At 45.9% G+C, this 21,822-nt stretch overlaps 1 protein-coding gene across 1 annotated transcript in view; it reads left to right on the top strand.

Annotated features, from left to right (window-relative positions):
* Nucleotides 1–21,822, top strand: part of GALNT16 (polypeptide N-acetylgalactosaminyltransferase 16) — a 77,390-nt gene that overhangs the window by 30,357 nt on the left and 25,211 nt on the right. Inside the window, exons 2-6 of the mRNA XM_040601897.1 lie at nucleotides 7,202–7,374; nucleotides 10,290–10,388; nucleotides 17,469–17,536; nucleotides 20,046–20,111; nucleotides 21,169–21,290. Coding sequence (XP_040457831.1) covers nucleotides 7,202–7,374; nucleotides 10,290–10,388; nucleotides 17,469–17,536; nucleotides 20,046–20,111; nucleotides 21,169–21,290 — 528 coding nt within the window. The remainder of the gene's footprint in view (nucleotides 1–7,201; nucleotides 7,375–10,289; nucleotides 10,389–17,468; nucleotides 17,537–20,045; nucleotides 20,112–21,168; nucleotides 21,291–21,822) is intronic.

Raw genomic sequence — 21,822 nt, 5'->3', positions numbered from 1 at the left:
TCAGAAGCAAGATTCTCAGACATGAAAGCAAGGAGCTGGAACTGTAATAGGACAGACACCACCTATGCTGAGAAGTTGGATGCAGGTAGTGGTGTGTGAAGCTATCACAGAACCACTGCTCATGGTAGAGGTAGTAACTTCATTGCTTTTGGGTTCTGTTTTTTTTTTGCTGCTCCCCCTGTAAACTTCCCTTGTACTCTTTTACTCTCATGTTGCATACTTTCTTCCCTGAAACTGGCCAAAAGACCAGCTTGTCAAACAGTCGTAAGTCCGCTTGAAAGTTAGCGGCCAAGCCTTGTCTACCAACACAGTGTTGTGACCTGTAAGTCGGGAACATCCTGTTTACAAACTGTTCACACTAACAACCCATGTCTGCTTGTGACAGACATCATAGGAGAACATGATGTTCACATCATCCAGTCTATAGGCAATAACATGGAAGACATTGTGCTATCTTCTGTGGCTCTTGGAGGAGGCTCTGAAAGTTGCATCCAAAAATTGGTGAGTGCAGGGAGAACTCTGCTGTAGAAACCAAACGCAGAAAAATAATTGCTTGTCCTTTCTTGCCTTATATAGGATTTCCACCTTTTCAGGCCAGATGCTTGAGGACACTTTCCTTGTCAACAGCTCAATGTCTGACAAACTATGAGGGAAGAAGAGAAGAATGAAATAGAAAATGTTTGGTGGAATCCCATGGCTTCCTAGCCATGAGGCATGGACAGAGAGAAAGGGTTTCTCAGGGCTAAAAGAGAAGAGAGCAGAGATGCAGTTTTGCAGAGCTGGCAGAGAATTGCCTCCGCATGCACAGAAGGCAGTAAGTGCCAGAAGATAGTGCAAAAGAATAGGGAAGTGGAGAGGCACTCTGGGCAAGTAGCAGTGCTGGAAAGCAAGCCCCAGCAGATTTTCTTTGCTTCTCACTCCCACCATCCTTGGCAACTACCGCTCTGTCACAAGGCCTGGAGAAACCCTGTGAGCTGGCAACCATGGCCTCTTCCCAGAAGACATTGAAAAACATCCTCTGCTTGGGTCCCACCACTGGTCTTCCTAGCCCATTTGAACTGGCAGCAGGCCTCAAGATTGTCCAGCGTTGATGGCAGTAGGAAATCTCTTGTGACTAATTAGCTGCTGTGGCAGCTGATCAATTCAAGTAGCTTTGCTGCTTCCATTGTGTTACTGCAGTTTGTGCAAGCTACAAACAAAACATTTAAATCGGTCTCTGAGCTCCTCTGTCAGCACTTGCACTTTTTGAGGAACAGAGATGGTTCTATTTAACTGTGGTAATTTTTATTAATGTTTCATAACAGAAGTTCCATATGTGCATGGTTCCTAAACCACATTTAAAATGCTTTACACAGTTAAACAAAGTATTAATAAAATAGGCTCTGTGCTGTCAGGCATAGCCTTTTCTTTTAAAGTATTTTGAGCAGTTTTTCAAAGAAGTGTATGGATTATTTCATGAGAGCCTAAACCCAACTGGAAATGCAACATACCCTCTAAAGTAAGTGCTTATGCTAACAGGCGTTCAAGAGATGCTATCTTGCAGGTTCAGCCCATCAAGAGTAGCTTGCTCCCTGGGAATTTCTTGGGAGCTGCTGCAGCTTTCAGTCCTGCCCTGTCTGTGCTCTGTGCCATTCGTAGCCCATGCATCTGCCAACATATGGGTTACAGAGCTGAGCAGCACCTCTCTCTGTAGCATCCCCAAGCACTGCTGTGCTCCCCAGCATCTGATTGCTGCTGGTGGTGCTGCGCTATACTGTCCTCTTTGGGACTTATCTTCAGGTCGCTGGGACAGCATATGCAGCACGTGGAGTGAGCCCAGGGAGAAAAATTTCATACTATGTGGGCCCCAGCAGCTCTGCCATGGTTTACAGAGGTGACTTGGCCCTGACCTTTGCTCTGAGGGAAGAGGATTTGTTCAGCCAGCAAGGCTGTATCTCAATCCAATGGGTTGAAGCTGGCATTAAGCCAGTTCAGAGGGAAACTTCTGCTGAGAGGACTGGGGGTCATGGCAGTGGCAGTATGTGAGGCTGCGGTAGTGGGACAAATCAAAGGGGAGCCTTGAGAGGGTGGGGGGAGGTTTGGTGAGGTTGTTACTCCCTGGCTTGCTTTGGGTCCTTCTTTATTTATTAGGCCTTCCTGGGCAGGTAGTTCTTCCAGGGAAAGATGCTTACTGGGGATGGCTTGTAATTGACGGTTTTCGGTACTGGGATTTGACAGAGCTGACACAATCATGAGAATGAGCTTAATGTCTAACAAAAGCCTGGCAGCCCCCTGCTCCTTTTCTTGTGCTAGCACTAAACACTTGTAAGAAAGAGTGTCCTTGCCCATGGCGGAGGGATTGAAACTAGATCTTTAAGACCTCTTCCAACCCAAACCATTTTATGCTTCTATGATATGCAAGAGCTGCAAAGTATAAATCCTGTCATATAAAACTGCTGTTGGACTAATTTCACTGTAACTGTAAAATGACTAATTGTACTTACCTTTCAGAGTTTTGCATACCTTACTCTAAGTAATGCTTTTTCATGACCTCTGGGGTATGGTTATCCTTTCTGAATTTGGCTGAACCTGCTGTTATAAAAACTGTATCTTGGGACGCTGAAGTCCCTAGGTGCACTGGTTTCAGTGGCTGTTTGCACAATGTTGGAGCTGGTGTGCCTGTGTCTGGTGGCAGACAGTGACAACACATGGGAGTGAGTGGCACTGTCTGTGTTACAGTCTTGCTATTTCACAAGTGATCAGGCCTTGAGGAATATCACTGTGCTAGTTGAAAAATGAGGTTCTTAAGTTTTTCTAGATGTGCATGGCATTAATTCCTTTCCCTTAATCCCTTGTTTACAAAGTTTATTTCACTACTTAAGTGGTTTCTGGTCTCTTAAACCATGTCAAAACACAAATAAGATTGTGCTTTCAGCAGCAGAAGAGCATCTCAGTCCATTCTGTCACTGAAAGGTAAAAGGATATGTGAAAATGAGGTTGTAAAATGAGATTAGATTTACAGTACTTCCTGAGATTTGAATTGTGTTGGAGGTCTCAGCAATGTTTGGGACAAACCTGAATTTGCGCAAACTAGTTTTCTAATCCCTAGTCTAGACACTCACATTTCCAGTGCCTATTCATCTTTATTTCTGCTTTCATGTTGCAAATATCCAGAGCATCAGTCAAAAGGAACATGCCAGGAACTTTTCTGCTCCCATAACTCTCACTCCTAGTTCCAGCCTCAAATGTGGGGATACAGAGTGTGTAACTACATAAAAAACTTAGGGGTATGAACTGTGCTGCTGATGTGGTAGAAGACTTGACTCTGCAGTCAGCTGTACATACTGTGCCTTTAATATAACCCAAAGCTCACATTTGCGTATATTGACTTCTTCCTGAATTGAGAGGTGTTAACGTGAAAGGAGAGAACAGAGGGGGCAGGCATCAGTCCACCCTCCTCAGAGAGTTTGGCAGGGAACTGGCTGCTTATTTCTTAGAGAACCTGTGCTGCTCCTATAAAGTATGCTTTGAATTAACAGTGATAAATGTTCTGTAGTCAAACACCTGTATTCTAAGAAAATAATCTGATAAAGCAAGTCAATCCTTAAAGGTAAGATTTATATTTGCTTTGCCAGGCTTGCTCACAGCTGTCTGGGCTCCACTCAGGATAGAGCTTGCTCTCCTCTCTTGATCTGACTTTGCTGTTGTGTGGTTTGTAAGTAGCTGTAATATCTAGGGCTTTTCTAAGGAACTGCTACCTTGCTGTTTCTGGTATGTTTTGTGTTAGCACAGACCTGGTGAACTGTAGAGGTCTGTGGTGCCCATATTAAATTGCATTGATTGTTTTCAGACTTTTTTTTTTTTAACTCTAATCCTGTTCTGCAACCTGTTTAACATTTTTGCTGGAATTCCTATGGATTTGACAAACCTACTGTGTCTCAGTATTCAAGGTACTTATGAAAATACTGAATAGCACTAGATCCAGAACAACCCCCTGAGACCTGCTCTCACCACAGCCCCTCTGCTCTGGCAGTAGCTTTCCAAACAGTTTCACCCATTCTGCAGTAGTTTCATCTAGACTATTATTTCTCTAGCTTGCTAATGACAAAGCCTTACCAGGCCCTATCAAAAACCTTACCAAAGTCATGTATCTATCTCCTGCTTCTCCACACCCTTAAGGCTGATAACTCCATCGCAGGAGAAAATTAGATTGGTCTGACATGATGTGATCTTGTTGGCTCCTATTTACTACCTTGTTTCCGTGGTGCTCACAGATCAGATGTTCGATTACTTGTTCATTAGCTGTCATTCTCAAGCTGAAGCTAGGCCCTCTGAGCTATCAACCCTGAATCCTCCCTTTTCCTTGTTTGAAGAGAGCACAGAGAGACACTGGCTGAGATAAAAATGAGAAATGTTCATAACTGACAATTAATCCCCAGTGCTCTTTTACGACTGTTAAAATTTGATGTAGAAGTAATTTGAGAACCATAGCATCTAAAGGAATTAACCTAATATTTCAAGTTTAAATGTGCCATGGCCCAGAGGTAACTAATGGGCCCTTCCTGTCCCTGCCCGCTCCTCATGGCCCCCCGACCCTGCCCCACCTGTGCCACAGCAGGGCCGGCCTGCAGCTCCCCACAGCCCTGCCCTGCCTGGCCACGGGCCGTGCCAAGGTGGGCCCGTACCCCCATCCCGTCCCCAGAGAGATGCCCGATGCCCAGGGCTGGGGCTGCCCCACTCCTGGCTGGGGTGTGTGGTGGTCTCTGGCTGCCAGGCCCTGCCCTGAGCCCTGCCACGGCGAGCCCCTGGCCCTCGCGGTGCCCTGACAAAATGGCTCCTCTTCAGGAGGAGCTTGTTGCTTGTTGCTGCTTCCAGCATTGTGCAAGAGGTTCCTGGCAATGCAAACCAAAACCAGCTGTTGCTTTTCCAGGGACTGGGGAGACAGAGATAAGTAGCAAAGTGCAAAATATTTAAAGGAGTGTGATAAGCAGGGCTTTTGCTACAAATCAGTGTTGTTTTCTAGGGCAAGAGGAAAAAGAGAAATGGAAGCCAAGTTTGATAAAACTCCTAGTATGAATTAAAGGAGGAAAGCTTTTCAATTTTGAGAAGTACGAAAGTAATTACTTTCCTCATCATACTGAAAATACAATTTCAAGGGTGAGTCTAGGCAGCAGGCTGTGAAACCAGCCGTGCGGAAAACGGAGCTGTTGCCCTCACTCAGCGACGTGCCGCCAGTGCTGTGGCGGTGGGCGCGGGAGGGGTGCGGGGGACCACGGCATCCCTCATGGAGGGCGGCAGGGCAGGGCGCTCGCTGCCTGGAGGGGTGCAATGGAGGCAGAACGATCTTCCGAAGTGTGCCTGTGTGGGTCCTGCGCTAGGGTAAATCCATACGTAGCAGCTTGGTTGTGCAGTGGTGGAGTAAGTTTCTTTGTGTTGAAAATAGTAGTGCCTTTTTTTTTTTCCTCTCTCCTGTGAGAAGACGTATGCCTTGTTCTTGTATGGTAAAAAAGGGAAATCTGGGCATCAGGCTCACCTTGGTTGTATTATAGGCCCAAATTTTATGGACCACCTTCATTTTTTTTTCTCACTTCATTCATCTTCTCTCCAAATGGAACGATCCTAACCTTTAATTTCTCTTCATCCTCCAGTAGCTTCTTTCCAGAGACTGGTTTGACAAAACTTGTGCTCTGGCCATGGCTGCTGAGCTGTCACTAATTTCATATGATAGTGTTCACAAGGGTTTCAGTTTTCTCTGTGTGTACTTGATTTGCTGTATTTCCCATCTCAGTGGACCGAGTGCAGGCTTTCATTGAGCTGTCCATGGAGACACTCAGATCTGTAACCCAAGTGGTCACAGTTCATTTGAAATCCATCAGTGTGTGTGAGTAGTTCAATTAGTTTCTTGCAATGCTCATTATCTTGCGCTTGTCTACACTGAATTTCATTTGCCATCGTCTCATCCAACTGTCTGGTTCTCCTAGAGCTGTCTGCACTGCAGGGTAGCCCTTCTTGGAGAAAGGTGCAGAGATCTTTGTTCTTCCAAGTGCTCTCCTGCTTAAGGAATTTGCCATGATGCTGGGTCTCTTGAGTTGTTTCCCAGCCCACTAAGATGGCTCAACCAAAATGCTGTGTGATACTGGGGACCACTCCCTGATCTCTCGCCCTTTAAAACTCCTAAAAGGGGCCTTATAGCAGAGGGAGAAACATGGGCAAGCCTAGTATTGGAGGGTATCCAAACTGGTTTATACAGAAGGATCTCGAGGTCTGGGGATTATCCAGCACTTTGGATGAGATGTGGATGTGCCAGAATCTACCTTTTCCAGCAGTCTTGGGGAGCTCCAGCACTCCTTCATACAAGGTTGGGAGCATTTTACGGCTTCTTTGTAATTTGGTATATCATATGGCTACTATATAGACAATTTGTTAAACTACTTCTATTTTATAAACAATCCTGGTTGATTTATAAGCTGATATTTTACAGTTTCTAGGTTGTTTCCAACCAAAATCTTATATCGAAGAGTTCAACATAGGCTAGAACTGTGCCTGTCCTCTCTCCTGGTGCCTCTAAGGAGTTGTCTTCAGGTGCTGGCATTGCACTGACTCCGTGGCCTAGGAAAGCTAGAGGAAAACTAGGAGAGGGATGGCCCGGGTGTTCTAGCTCTTGCATGGGACTGCAGACAGTCGCATGCAGCTTCCAACTTTATCATGGACTTCCATGACATTGGGCAAAGCTGGGCAAGGCACAGAAGGGAACCTGTTAGATCAGCTGCCTCTGTGTTCGTATGTGATAGTGATTACCAAAAGGCTGAAACTGTTTTTCCTCAAAATACTGTGTTTCAGCCACACTGGCTGGAGGGTGCTCTCAAACCTGCGTTGCCTGGAAGGGTTTCCAGATGCCTGCAGTCTTGAATGTTCTGTGTAACAAGTGCTAAAAAGCACAGGCAGAGCCAAAGTTCATCAGGCACAGCAGCTTTCATCTCGAGCTTAGTCAGGATAGCGAGGCCTGCAATTTTCCTCGGAGAGGCAGTTAAACACAGTATCTGTAAGGGTTTCCTGCTTTCCTTTCCAAGCTCTTGACTGTCCTGCCTTCCCCCACACCCGAGCCACTTCTAGATGTGTGGCAAACAACCTGCCTTAGTGTACATGTGTCTGAACTTACTATCTGCGTCTAAACATGAGTCAGCTGCCCTCCCTGATGCTCTGATGCTTGTCTCTGCTCTAGATGACAAGGGCTCCCCCAGGAGAGAACAGCCGGAGGGGTTTTGACGAAAAGGCTTACTTGTCCTCAAAGCTGCTGAAGGCCGGAGAAGACCCCTACCGCCAGCATGCTTTTAATCAGCTAGAGAGCGACAAACTCGGCAGCGATCGGCCCATTCGGGACACCAGGCACTACAGGTACTGTGCAGCCCTTGCTCCAAGCCGTGGCTGCTGCTTGGTGTGGGGAGTCCACTGCCCTTGTGTGTTTTCTGCAATGTTGGCAAAGGATGGTTTGGGTTTTTCTTTGCCAGAATCAGTCTGTTACTTCACTGTATTTCACGGTTAATCTGGAAAGCTCTCAAATGTGCGGAGACCCTTAACTAATTCAGCTCCAGCTCGTTATTTTTCTAGCATCTCTTCTTGTGGGTCCAACCATCATCTTGTTTCAGCACAGCCCCTCCACTGCAGCTCAAATTGCTCATCTAACAGTTGTTTTTTGCACAGCTCCTCTCACACTGATGGCTTCTCTCAGTGACCCTTTGTCCTGGCTGTGAAGTATGTCATTGTTGCAGCCTTCCTTTACTCTAGTGTTCCTCACCTGCTGTGCTCTGGCTGTCTGAAGCTGGTTTGGTGCCTTCTTTCCAGCCTGAGCGTTATGGTTTGGATTAAGGCTGTTGGGGTGGGGATGAAGCTAGTGTGCAAATACACACATGGCTTGGAAAGTGCTCATCATTCTGTCCTTGTTTCACTGGGGATGAATTTATTCTACTGACTAAACTCATCCTTGAATTGCTAATAGTGCTCAGGTAACTATTCTGTAGTTTCTGGAATACGAAAATATAATGTTGTACCTTGAAAACTGTAAATTTCATAGTGATAGGATAGTGTAAAAACAGCCTACTTAATGGATAAAAAAACAGAAGCGAACTAGCCATTTCTGAAATGCTTGTCTGTCTGGGCTGGAACCTAGACCCTGCCTGGGGTTGCAAAGCAACATTTCACAGTTGCTGGGAATGGGAAACCGGGCATCTAACTCGATGGGATGTCAGAAGACATGGAGCTTTGTGAGCCTGCCAGCACTGACAGCCATCAGGGTGCTTTCTAAAGGCAAGCAGTTGGGACCTTGGTTGTGAGATCAGTCTTATGCTTCTGTTCCCCAGCATAGTACTCAGGATTGGCTTGCTAGTGACTTGGAGGCAGTAGTGCCATGTCCTGCGTTACTGGCAAGTCTCCCTGCCATGCAGAACTGCTGTTTTCTGTTGATCTGCCGTCATGTTCTGGCTAAAACCAGCTCACTCCAACAGTGAATTGTTTATTTTGATCTGTGGTAGCATGCAGAGCGTGCTCTTTGTGAAAAGACTCATGCACACGCTTCAGTCTGAAGAACAACATATATGTGATTCCTTGGAAATGTGTGGCCACTTCAGCCCCAGCATTGCAAGGATTCCCTTCAGGAATGGAGAGTCCAAAATAGTGTATAATCAGAGCAGATAAACATACTTCTATGTTCCTGCTATTTGCAGTGGTGGCAGTTTGGCAGTGAGGGAGCTGTGTTTGAGTACCTTGTCACTAACAATATCGGAATGGTTGCTGGGATGGCAACTTAGAATGAGGACTTATTTCGGCTGATACAAGTTAGATTGTGGTTTGAGGAAAGCATATCTTGTGTCACAAATGGACCTGGCTCCCCATTTAAGGAGCGGGTGTCAATAGGTCACTAACATGTCACTTTTTTCTTCAGACACCCAAGCAGAGCTTGGACATACTTGACTCCACATCCCACAAGCTCCTTCTGACCTAGCATGTTGCTGTGGTTTTTATCCAAAGCAAAGAGAGGGTCAACTGTCAAGCACAAACTTTGTCCTTGTCCTCTGCGATGCTGTAATAATGCTGAGATCTTGGGAAGACTTCCCCAAATAATACATACACTAACCTCTTCTGTCTTTCTACTTCCTGATGCCGTAATACATTTTATATGCATTACATCATGGAGTTATTTTGAAACAATAATAAATGTGGTATGTCTCCTGTCTGGTCTCAGGTTTTCCACTTTAGTCTTTATCAAGGTTTCTTTATATGTTTGAAAATTGCTATAAGAAGCTGCTGTCCTCTTAATAAAATATTGCAATGGAGAAGTCATAAATTAGTAGGATTGGATGTGATGATAAAACCAGTAACAATTTAGTAATAGGCACAAAAAATTAGTAAGTAAATGTGGAAGTACATGTAGCGGCTGTAAGAACTGAATTGTACTCCTTCCCAGAATGGATTCAGTCTGTGTATGGCCTTGAGTTGTTAAACACACTAGGCCACCGTTTCAGGTGTGGACTCTTCATTGGGCAGGGAATTAGTGCAGACTGACAGCTGTTTGACACTGGCTGGAAGTTAGGAGCAAGTCAGCCCCAACCTGCCATTCTTAGTATCTGCTAGAATTGGATCCAGGATTCACATCTGTGAGTTGTTCTCCTCCAAGAATCCTTGTTCTCCACAGGGTATGAGCAGCCCTTGAGCAAGCTGATCCTTGATTCTGAGTATGAGAATGCATGTATGTACCTAACATTACAAAGTCAGATGAGAAGATGGGAGGAATCGCTTTTCATTGCCAGCTGAGGTGTTAGTGTTGAACCTCAGCAACTCTCTGATGCAGATCACAGCACTAGTTAGTGTTTTCCTGTCAGTAAAGCCCAATGCCCAAAGAATTTGAAATGCTTTATACAGTGATGCCTGGGTGTACCAGCTCCATGCACCCTTAGCATGTGCATGTCCTGTGCATGAATAAACAAGATTTTATGTGAATCACAGGCAAATCTGGGGAGTAGAGTCCATGATGCTGAAACTTTGTTCCCCATAAAACCCACATGCCCTCCTCAGCATGCAGCAGCATGAGTTTAGGTATCATGGCCTCAAAACTTTGTCTTTCAACATGCACAGTTCTTTTTAAGCCGTGCCAGCCTTGGGGCAGGGGCTGCTGAGGCTTTCCTTGCTGCAGCTCTACTGTGCTGTCTCTGATTTTAGCATGTTACTCTCTCCTCCTTTAGAAATTCTAAGTACATTGTTGCAGTGGCTGCTGCTGAGTGATGTTTGGCTTACAGTTCTGCTCTCCCATGTTGCAGGTGCACTTCTGTACGCTATGACACAGACTTGCCAGCTACCAGCCTCATCATCACCTTCCACAATGAGGCGCGCTCTACCCTGCTCCGCACGGTGAAGAGGTGAGTTCAGCAAGGGGTGCTGGGCCCAAATGGTCATGCCTGGAAGGGCACTAGTGGAGGGTTAGGCATTTCCCAGCAGTTAGACAAGCAGGGTGGCTGCGGTTCCCTAAGTACTTGTAATCTGCCCTCAAGGTGACCCATTAGGACAAGTCAGGGGCTTGGATTGGCAGTGTCTTCAAAGACAGAGCATGTCTGCGGTTGCCCCTGTGGGAGATATCATCAGTAGCAGGAAAGTGGGCCTGCATCTGCAGGTGGGAACAGTCTGTATGAGCTTAGTATAGAAGAGTGAGGGGAGGTCAAAGGGGACACTGTGTATTGCTAGATGCAACTGAGGGATGGGGCTTGAGAAGGGTCTGTGTTCCATAAATGGGAATAAGCAGCCAGTTCCCTGCTTGTGCATGTTACAGGAGCTGGGGCTGGCTCAGTGGGGGCAGAGGACATGGCTCACAAGCCTTTCAAGCAGAAGGTGATGAACTCAGTCTTACAGAGACTTACAGAATGCTCAGAGTCACTTGCTGGTAAACAGTTGCTGAACATGATGGCTCACCAGATCCTCCCCAGGTCTTTGCACACAGACCCTGCTGAACCTGCAGGAAACTTGCTGTCTTGTAGCAGTGTCTCCTCATATCTGTGCATTAGCAGTGGACAAATCTAACCAAGTAAATAGGTGGCATAGGGCCTGTCAGCACCCCCAGGTAGGTAGAAGTATGGAGTTATCTGTACCACAAAGCAATGTTCCAGCTGCTCCTTCACTCTGCCTTCCATCACCCCCGCAGAACCCAGGAAGGCTCTTTTCCTTTTAACTTTTACACAAAAAATGCCCTTTTCCCTCTCTGACTTATCAAGTCTTTTCTCAAAGGGTCTCTGAAGCCTGCAAAGCAGGTCCAGGAACAGCTTGTGGAGGCTGAAGGAAGAGTGAATCGTTGGGGTAGAAGGTTGAGCTGATAATATCACTAACAAGAATGTATTATTCATCATTTCCACTTCTTCCCCTGATAGATCCTGTGGGCTTAGAGAAATGTGCTTTGTGAATAAATAACAGGCTTTTTCAAGTTGGCCTCGTGGCTAGGAGGCTGGGTTTCTGTCTACCAGGTTTGCTGCTACTCTGTTTCCAGAGACCTGAGTATATTGCATTAACACATTTTGCTTTTTTACCTGTATAATTTCCTTTTCATTTGAACCATAAAATGAGTTCTGCAGAGCCACTGTTCAGAAAATGAGCAGATTTGTTTGGAGCCATGGGGCTGCTAGGGTAACAGGAGGAGATCTCTGCCGATTACATCATAGGTCAGACAAATGGTTAGATGCTCAGAAACCATGGTGGTAGGATACTTAAGAAGATCTCAAGGCAGCTAATCAAATAGCCAGGTGCCACAATACTTGAAGAGAAGATGATATTCAGAGCAGCAGTTAATGCATAGAGAGAGAAACTGATACCCAGATCCTGTGGAGGTGGTGTGTACTGATGAGCAGATGAATTTGCCAATGCACTAACAGGCCAGGTTTGCTCAAAGCAAGGTCAGCTAGACTATGTTTCTCAGGGCTATGCCTGGTCAGTTTTTAGTGCCTCTAAGGACGGAGACTCTGCAACATCCCTGAGCATTCTCTTCTCAAGGCTAGACAACCCCAGCTCTTTCAACCTCACTTTACACATCTGGTGCTCCAATCCCTTATCTTAATGGTTATTCACTCGACCTGCTTCAGCATGTCTTGGGAAGCCCAGAACTGTACACGGCACTCAAGATGTGCTATTACCAGTATCCTAGATGTGGTGTCCTGGAGCCCAGAGCCCCCACAAAGACCATGAAAAATGGATGACCTATCTGTTCAGGTTGGTCCCTGCAATCCTTCTGCCATGGGAGGAGTGCTGTTGTGAGGAACTGGCTGCACTTTGCTATGAATAGTGGGATGAATTGTTTCTTCCCAGACCTCTGACTACAGCTGGAGTCTTCGTTGCCAGATGATTTACAGCCAGTGCACGTGATTGATTTATTCCTTGCTTACATCAAATGTCAGAATGTGTCCATGATTTATCCCTTTCTGACAAGGTATCCTGAAGGCTGAATTCTTCTTGGTCTCTACAGTATTTACAGTGTCACACAACCAAGCATTGGCCAGTAGCCTTGTCTTTGAGGCACAGGAGGTCTGACAACCATACACAGAGGTGAAGGCTCAGGTCATGGCTGCACTGTTAGAAAAGGCATAGAGCTAAGGGCCACTTGCAGGTTGGCACTGGTGTTATAGAGGGAGTTGAAGATTTCACAGTGCTTTTCAAGACCTCTTCTGCAACCTGCGAGTCCTGTCTTTCAGCAAAATGCATCTGAACGTACCAGGCTGAGTTACTGCTGTGACTATAATTGTTGCTCTGTTCGTATAGTCAGTGCACTAAATACTATGTAATTACTTCACGGCACCTTGGGGTAAGTCAAGTGTTAAAGGGACAGGACTGTTCTTTTCTGTTTGGTTTATGACCTGGCGATGCATCTGCAGAGGACCACAGTGATACTGAGCAACAGGAGGCATAAAATTGCACTACCTGCTGACCAGTCAGCCTTGCAGCCTGTCATTATTTCTATATTCATAAGAACTTTCTTAAGCCAGGTAGACATGATTATTTAGCTAATTAGAATTAACCATTTGAAATGTTCCTGGTGAAAGTTAAATATGATTCCACTATTATTATGGGCCTTTTCCCAAGTTATGTTATCATCATTTCACTATGGGGATGCAATAAGAGAAGTGTGGGGGTGGAAGTGGACAACTGATGGAAATGAGCAGTACTAAGAGCAAAATTTTCTGTGGCTGAAAACCTTTTCAGAGGTGAATAGAATATGTACTACCAGTTGCAATTTTCATACCTGAGATCTTTGCAAGCCTGGCTTTTGAGTGCCTGAGTTTGGGCACTCAAAAATCAGTTGTAAAACTTTGGGAGATTCTAGGAAAAGTATATGAAAAAGGTACTGGGTTTGAACTGATCTTAACTTAGAACTAGAGGGAGCCTAAATTCACTCCCCTGAGCTAGATAATGCCTTGCTGTGTTATTCTGACAGCTCTGCAAGGTAACTCAGCTAAGCAGCAATGCTGGTACCAAAAGGTCTTGAGAAATGACCTCCTGCGTTACAGCTTATTTCAGGGTGATCTAAACATGGCAGCTGTAGGGGCCAGATCCTGACCTGTATACCCTTCTTGCTAAGCCCAGCTGCATGTGTGGACACAGGCACTCGCACAAGCACCTCTGGCAACTCAGCAGTTGCCAGCCTCTCGCTGCTGCCCTGGGATCTCTGCTGCTTGGTGGAAGCAATGAGAATGGTGTGTTGTTGTTGCCATGTGAGGGTGGGAGAAATGTTTGTATATGAGGGAGAGGCAGAAACAGAGGAGTGACGGTGTGGATGAATAATTTCTTCCCTCTAGCGTCCTGTCTCTTGTCCCTCCTGGTTTTCAGAGGCAGCATGGGCTGCATGCCTGCCTTCTGCTGTGGGCTCCAGCCATTTTCCTACTCTGCCCTAGGTAAAGGTAACAGGCAGCTGGACCTGTTGCCCAGCCTGCAGGCTGCCAGAAGGACCAGACCAGCTCACCAATAGGTCATGCTGCCCCAGATCCTACTGGTCCTGTGCAGAGAGTCCTTCAGAAAAATTTTGTTCATTTATTTTCAGTGTAGGGGAAAGCAACTGCTTAAAAATATCCAGCAAGAGACTAAGAAGGGAAGTAGGGGGGAAAAAGTAGGAAATGAACTATTCACCAGAACCTTTGAACATGCCAGTTCAAGTGTCTTGTTGCTGGCATCCTCAGTCCTGCAAGAGGTGTGTGTTAGTCAAGAGCTACTCGGCTGCGTGGTATCTCTTCCTCAGCAGGGCTTAGCTGACACTCTCAAACCAGTTACTTCCTTGGCATCCTGTTCTCTTTCAGATATAACTGTCACTCAGAAGTGTTCTGTGTGGTTGATGCCTCTGCCTGATTAGTCATTAAGTGATACCATCAATTCTGCTGTGGTGACCATTCTTGCAAAAGGGAAAATCAACCTCTTTGTTGTCTGGTCCCTTTCTTTCTCTTTATTTCTGATTTCAGTCAGTATTGCAGGGACTGATTGGTTTTGGTGCATATGTAAAGCTGAATAGTCAGTCTTTAAGTCTATGGATCTGAACAGCTGTCAGTGGTTTGGTGTGTATGCAGAAAGCCTGTATAAATTCTGATTAAAAGGATGCTGTTGTAATGCTAGGGCATTTGGTATAGCAACTCATTACAAGGACAATTTAAATAATGGCAAAAGAGGTGATTATTTTAGAGCAAAGGAAAAAAGATGCTCCTCAACATCTGGAGTAAACGAGATTATCTGTAAGCTGGTGAGGGATGGATGTATCAGTAGAGGAGAGAAACTAATTGACAATGCTGATGTGGTGTCATGCAAGAGCGTAAGGACACTGATACCGAAAGAAGGAAGCTGTGAGAAAAAAATCAAGGAGGTAGGGAATCCATGAGATAAGGGGAGAATAGTCTGTGTTTCTGCTGTAAAAGGCAATTGTCATTTGGGTTTTGAAATTGTAGTAATACATTTTGTGCCTAAAATTAATTGATTGTCATGCCACTCTTTGCACCTCACTGAAGGGAAATACTAGAATTACTGTGTTCCTTGTTAAAAAGGCAGGCAAGACAAAGTGCAGAAGACTAAGTACCTTTCCTAAGGATCCACAGCAAATTATTGCAGATCTGAGAGAAGAACTGGGCATTGAACAATGAGCTGTGAACTCCTTGTGGAGTGTTTTCTCTCTGCTGAGGAATTGGTGGACAGGGGAGAAAGAGACAAAAAAGCGTTTACTTTTCTTTTTTCTCAGTTATGTTGAGTTGGAAGACCTGAAAGTTGTGGAGAAAATGGGAGTATTGCTAACAGTCAGGCTAAGGGGAGAAGGTGTAGAATACCATTTTACAGCCATTATACTGCAGGATGCAGCCTGTCTCGATTGGTTATGTTTTGCATTGAGTTCGCACAGACAATAATTTCAGTGCAGGGAAACCTTGTCTGTAAGATATGCAGATGATGGCTATGCTGGGAGAAGCTGCCCTTATAAATGCAAAGAGGAACATCCCCCACGTCCCACCCCACCATGCTAGAGGATCCAGAGAGGCATGAGCCAAGAGAAGGAAATGAGATTCATCTTTGAAAAATGCAAGCTCAGTCATCTAGGGACACATAAGCTCAAAATACAAATACTCTGAGACATCTGAAGCAGCACAAATCTGAAATAGAGTGGGATGTGATACTGAGCAGCAGAGCAGTCAGGATTTTGCTGTACGAGACAGCAGCAGACTCTCCCAAACTGAGGAAACTTTGGCTCTGTATGCAAAGCCATCAGTGTTGCTACTTGGCAGGGTGGTAATTTATTTCTTTACAGTCCCATTCCTGGGAGTATGGGATTACTCTTGTCTGTTTCCTGTATAAAACAAAACAAAAACAACAACAACAAAAAAAGCCAACAATCTTTCTCCAGAATTGCTCAAAATCAGAGGAGCAGGTGTCACTGAAATGAGATGGGTTGCTATAACTAGGAAGACAGTGTTTCCCTCTGATTTTGGTATTAAAGTTTGCATAACTGTCCTCTTCATTGGGGTGCCTAAGTGTTACTGAGCAGGACCTGCCTGTGTGTAGAGGCATTGGAGGAGGCTCGAAGTGGGAACACGCTGTGTGATTGTAGTAAAGTCAGGGGGTGGACTTGAAGAAGGTTGTGGAAAATTAGTTCAGGTGTTTAAAACAAATGAGAAGGACAAAGAGGTCAGAATCAAACAGCTCTGACTCCAAGGTACCAGAGTGCATTGACCTCTGAGGAGGGCAGCAGCTTTTATCCCTTGTCCTTGTGCGTGAAAGCCCCTGTGTCCTGCAGATGCAAATGCGCTGCAGTCCTGAGAGTATTGCAGGGTATAGTGCAAGCAGCCTGAGGAAAGTGAGGTGCACTCAGCAAGTGTGGGGCTGGTTTGAAAGAAGAACAGGTAACAAATTGTGCTGGTTTTGGCTGTAATACAGTTAATTTTCTTCATAGCAGCTAGTATGGGCTATATTTTGGGTTTCTGTTGAATACAGCATTGATAACAGAGATGTTTCAGTTAGTGTTGAGCAGTGCTTACGGAGAGCTAAGGTGTTTTCTGCTTCTCACCCCACCGGTGAGTGGGCTGGGGGTGCACAAGGAACTGGGAGGGGGTACAGCCGGGACAGCTGGCCCCAGCTGACCAGAGGGATATTCCATACCATATGGTGTCATGCCCAGCATATAAGGATGGGGGAAGAAGAAGGAAGGGGATTTCAACTAATGGCTGCCTGTGATGGAGCCCTGCTTTTCTGGAGGTGTCTGAACACCTGTCTGCCAATGGGAAGTAATGAATGAATTCCTTGTTTTGCTTTGGTTGCCCATGTGGCTTTTGCTTTACTTCTTAGATTGTCTTTATCTCAGTCTACAAGTTTTCTCACTTTTACTCTTCCAGTTCTTTCCTCTGTTCCAGCTGGGGGGAGTGAGCGTGTGGCTGTGTGGAGCTTAGTTGCCAGCTGGGGTTAAACCACCACACAAGCAAAAGAGGAAAAAAGATTCCAAATCCAGAATGTTGCCAAAGAAAATTGCCTTCCTTCTGAAGAAGGGAATTGGTGAGAAAGCTCCGGCAGGCCTCGTCTGTGGCATTGAGACAGAGCTCTTGAAGTGGCAGCTCTTTGCTCCCCAGCAGTAATGAGCTCTACTCAGAGCCTGGCAGATGGGAATGGCGTCCTGGCTGCCTCAGGGCAGGTAGCGCTCTCCTCTTTGCCTCCCTGTTTAGTCAGAGAGCATGCTGCAGCATCCTCTGCTAGCTGCCCCCAGCAGGTCCCTCGGTCAGCTTACTGGCTGTGGGTCCAGCTGACGTGCCATAGCTCTCTGGGATATTCCTGCTTGCAGTTTGCCTCCTGCCAATGAACCCTGGTACAAGAGCAAGGTTACCACTTCCATGTTACAAGGCTTTGGTATTCCTGCTGTAATGCATAGCGTAGCAGATTTGTATCAGTCCTACCGTTGTTGTTATTAATGGCAGCTCACAAACACTGTCTTTTTCCTCCCTGGCTCCCTGCAGTGTTCTGAACCGCACCCCTCCCAGCCTCATCCAGGAGATCATTTTGGTAGATGACTTCAGCTCAGATCGTAAGTATGAACCTATTTCCCTTGCACTTATTTCTTCTCTTCTTTTTTCCCCTCTTTTTGTTTGCTCTGTTCAGTCCCCCTCCTTCACAGAGGTTCCCTCTTGTCTGTACGCAAGAGAAAAAGAAAAGGGAAGAAGTTCTTCTGTCTTTAGTTTATGTCTGCATCCGGCAGAGGCCAGAGCTTCTTCCTTTTTTTTCTTTCCATTGGGTTTTGCCTTTCTGTCAGCTTGGCAATTTTGGCCAGGTTGCCGGAGATCTCTGTCTAGTTTCATTAGGCACTGTTTTGTGAGCTGTTTAGCACAGCTATGTATGTAGCAATGGTGTGCATGAACAGGGTAATTACAAACCGAGAGAGAGCAAGAGGGTGCAATGGAGCCTACGGAAGGTTGCTGCCTGGGGTCCTGCAGGCAGACTGGGGCGAGGCTGCCTGCCTGTCTCCATGTGTCTGGGATCCCAGGTGTCCCTGTGGGAGGGCATGGAAGGGGTTATTGCTTTGGCAGCACCATACTTTCTCCTGCAGTTTGGCACAACGATGGAGTATCTTCTGCATGAGTCCCACCAGACCTGCAGACTGGAGGCTACGGACTCTTTCCATCTGTACAGTTGTTTTTGCTCCTGGCTGTTGTGTAGTAATGGTGAAGTGGTGGGGACAGCAGACTTCTTGCTTCTCGCATGATGTGCGCTAGATTCAGGGGCAATCTAGTTGTGTGCCACATATCGTGATTAATAATTACTCCTTCAGGACACTTTACAGATAGCTGAGAACACCCACTTTGGCCTGCTGAGGTATGGAAGCATTGCTCTCTTGATTTTGCAGTTAAATACTTATGTAGTTTTGGCCAAAAGAAAATAAATAAAATAAATTTAAAGGTGGATGCTGAGATTAGGGATTTATGTTTCTGAGGGCCTTGGAGTGTGATTTGGATAAAGACTGAGCTGTGCCCAGCTGTTGGAGTTGGATGTTTCTGAGCACTTCAAAAAACAATCCTAAGTGTTCCACCATTCAGCAGGTAAAAATTCAATTCTTGATGGCCAAAGTGTTCCACATCAAAAGGGATGGATTTTTGGTACCTGTCGTGCACAGGGCTCAACCAGAAACTCTTGTTTAGGTTCCTAGGTAAATAGAAAGATTATTAAAAAGCTCCATCCTATGACAGCTCTCATTTTTTTTTTTTTTCTGAGAGCTGGATATTTGTGGATACAGCTACTCCTCTGAGGCACCTGCATAGAGACACTTTAGCACAAGTTTGAGGTCTGATGCTTTGCTTTAATATCTGTCTTGGTTTCTCCCAAAGACACAGAGAGTCTGTCAGCTCTGGCAAGTAGTTAGAGTGATGTGCTCCACTCTTGGAGAGTGAATGACTTAATAAGGATTCTGATACCTGAAACTGTGACTTGGCCAAGATGAGTGTTTCCTTCCCATGTGGTAGATGTCCAGCAAAATCTCGATACTCTGTAATAACAAGCACCTGCCACTTCACTTGGATGATGCAGCAGCTGCCAAAGTGCCCACACAAGAGCAGTATTTCAGACTGCATACGTCCTTGAGAATGGAAATGCTTGTGCAGGAACATGCCAAGAGATGCACTTTGGCTAATGGCCTTTGTGTTCTCTCCGGAGTGCTCAGTCTGTGGGAGTATGACAGCGGGGAAAAAGGGTGGGGGGTGAGACATGAAAAGGAACATGGAATAAACATGGTAACTGGAGTGAACTTTGTGGAGCAAGGAAAAAGAGCAAGTTAGAAATTGTTATTCCTATGAAGTCTGCTAGGGCAGGAATAGAGAGTGGATAATAGAGATATAGCTCTATAATATATCTATTATTACACTATATAGTGTACCAATAGCTCAATTGGTACAGCTGGGCTGGAGCTGATAGCTGCTTCTGTCTGTCGTCTTCCCTGGGCAGTGTAAATAGGGGATGCCATGAGCTTCTGGCAAGCTGCCAGCAAAGCCCTGGGTTAGGCATCCATGTGCTAATGTAATGGTGTCTCCAAGGAAACGAGTGACATCCCTGTGGCCTTTATTAAATAAAATCAAGCAGAAACTGCCCTGAGAACAAATGGTGGGAAATGCCCAGGGAAGCTGCTGATAGCAAACAGAGCAGACAAGATCACTTTATATGACAGGACTCTCTTTTGCTTGGCACTTCGGTGATTCGCAGCCCTGGCTCCCTGTGGTCCCTGTGTTTCATCAGTGCTTGGTGCCATGTTGCCAGCGCATGCTCCATTGTTCTTGTGAAATGCTGAGCATGGGAGGGCAAAGGCCTGGCTCCTCAGAGTATCAAGAAACACAGGCTCAGCTGTCCAAGGAGGACAGCAAGCAAGCAATGTTCTTCTGTGTACTCTTTAGGCAACAGGATTAAGGCCATCGGGCTGATTGATGTGATGTTAAGTGAAAGCAGAATTTCTCCTCCCATGGAAAAGCAGGAGAAAGTTAATTGGAGCTCTTTGTTGAAGCCAAATAATTCATGCATGTGTGCCAAATGTTTTTTTTTTTGCCTTCCCTAAGCTGATGACTGCCAACTCCTTACCAAGATCCCAAAGGTCAAATGTCTACGAAACACCCGGAGAGAAGGTGAGTGTGGAAAACTTTGTAGGTGCAAAGATTTTGCAAATTTTTCCAGCTGGCCCTGTTTGCCTGCCAACTGCTTACAAGTTGTTTCTTAGAGTTTGGTTTTTTCAGTATAAGGGTTTGGTATCCTAGTTTGGAGGCTCTGTGAAAGGAGAACCTGGCTTATCAACTCCCAGGCTTCAGGACTCTCATTTCATACTTTAAATAATGAGAAGTTGTGTCCAGAAACCCTGGCTAGAACAAGGACCACATTTTAAAGTCTTTATGAACATAGATGCAGATGTAAGTCATATCCTTTTAATCTCAGAGTGCAAGATAACAAGCCATCTAGGAAATGTGGGAAAAGGAAAAACAACCATATCTATCATAAAGAGATACCATTAAGTAAAGTTTTTTCTCATACAATCTCCTATGTGCATAAATGGTAACACTGACTTTCCCAGCTCTTCTTTAGTTTGAATTTCATGTACTGGCTTATTTCTGTGCTGTCAGTGCACAGCAGGCCTGAAGCAAGGATCTGGAAGGGGAGACGGGAATCACTTAGTCCATGAAGAGCATCCCAGCTGGTGGTATGGTCTGTAGGGAAGTAAGGAGACATCTGAGAGCCAGGTTGATATCTTTGACTGCAAGGCAGAATAAAGGAAAAATGGGAATAAAGCGGATAAGCAGTAAGAAAGGCAACAAGGGGAGTAGAACTTGGTCCTGAGAGAGGCAGCAGGGTGCTCTAATGGGAGAGACACTGAGCAGATAGCAGCAAATTATCTGTAGGGAGGGCTGGAAGGGAAGGGGGATGTCATCACAGCATGAACCAGATGAAAGCTCAGTGGCATGGACAGAAGTAACAGGCGAGGTCATTCTTTGTGTGCTGGGAGGGCTCAGCTGACAATGTCCCCCAGGAGATGCCCTGCTAAAGCTGCTTTCTGCTCCCAGTGGAGGTGTAATACAGGAGAACCACCTGCTTTTTCCCCATAATGGCCACACAAAGTATTTTTTCTGAAGGAGGCTCAGCTGTTTTCCTTCCTAACCTTTCTGCTCCTCTGCTGTCCTTTCGTTGTTGTAGGGCTGATTCGCTCTCGGGTGCGAGGAGCTGAAGTGGCTACTGCTGACATCCTCACCTTCTTGGACAGTCACTGTGAAGTCAACAGTGAGTGGCTGCAGCCAATGCTTCAGAGAGTAAAAGAGGTGAGCACCATGTCCCCTTCTGGGATGGATGGAGCTGGCCTGTCTTGTGCTGGTGGATCCTCTGCTTTCACATGCCATCAGCAGTACTGGTGAGGAAGAAGTCTGCTCAGGTACTCCGCAGGCAAGCTGTTACAGAGAAATATACGACCTGAGCTAGATGGGCAAGAGATCCCTGATGGGCTTCTATGTTCTCCTGCCACTGTGGCAGGGCAGGGGGTGCTGAGTGGTGGGATGCACTGGTGAATGCTTGAACCACCGACTTGTACCTCATGTCTCCTGCAAGTGCTGTGCTCCCTAGTCCCATCAACCTGTACATAGGATAGCCACTTTGGCAGCACGCACTGTGCAACTTTTCCATGGTTGCCATCTCCCTTCTTGCTTCTGGACCCTGCCCTCTGCCTTGTCACTGCCAAAATTTTCCTTCGTTGATGCTCCTGCTGAGCTGCCAACACACACCACCTGCATGCAGGTGTCTTCCTAGCACAGAGGTGCTGCTTGTGAGTGCACAGATGTCCCTTTGCTGGTTCACTTG

The sequence above is a fragment of the Falco naumanni genome, chromosome 7, assembly GCF_017639655.2.
Source record: "Falco naumanni isolate bFalNau1 chromosome 7, bFalNau1.pat, whole genome shotgun sequence".
Lineage (NCBI taxonomy): Eukaryota > Metazoa > Chordata > Aves > Falconiformes > Falconidae > Falco > Falco naumanni.
The sequence above is the reverse complement of the archived record's forward strand: the minus strand, read 5'-3'. Positions and strand labels throughout refer to the sequence as shown.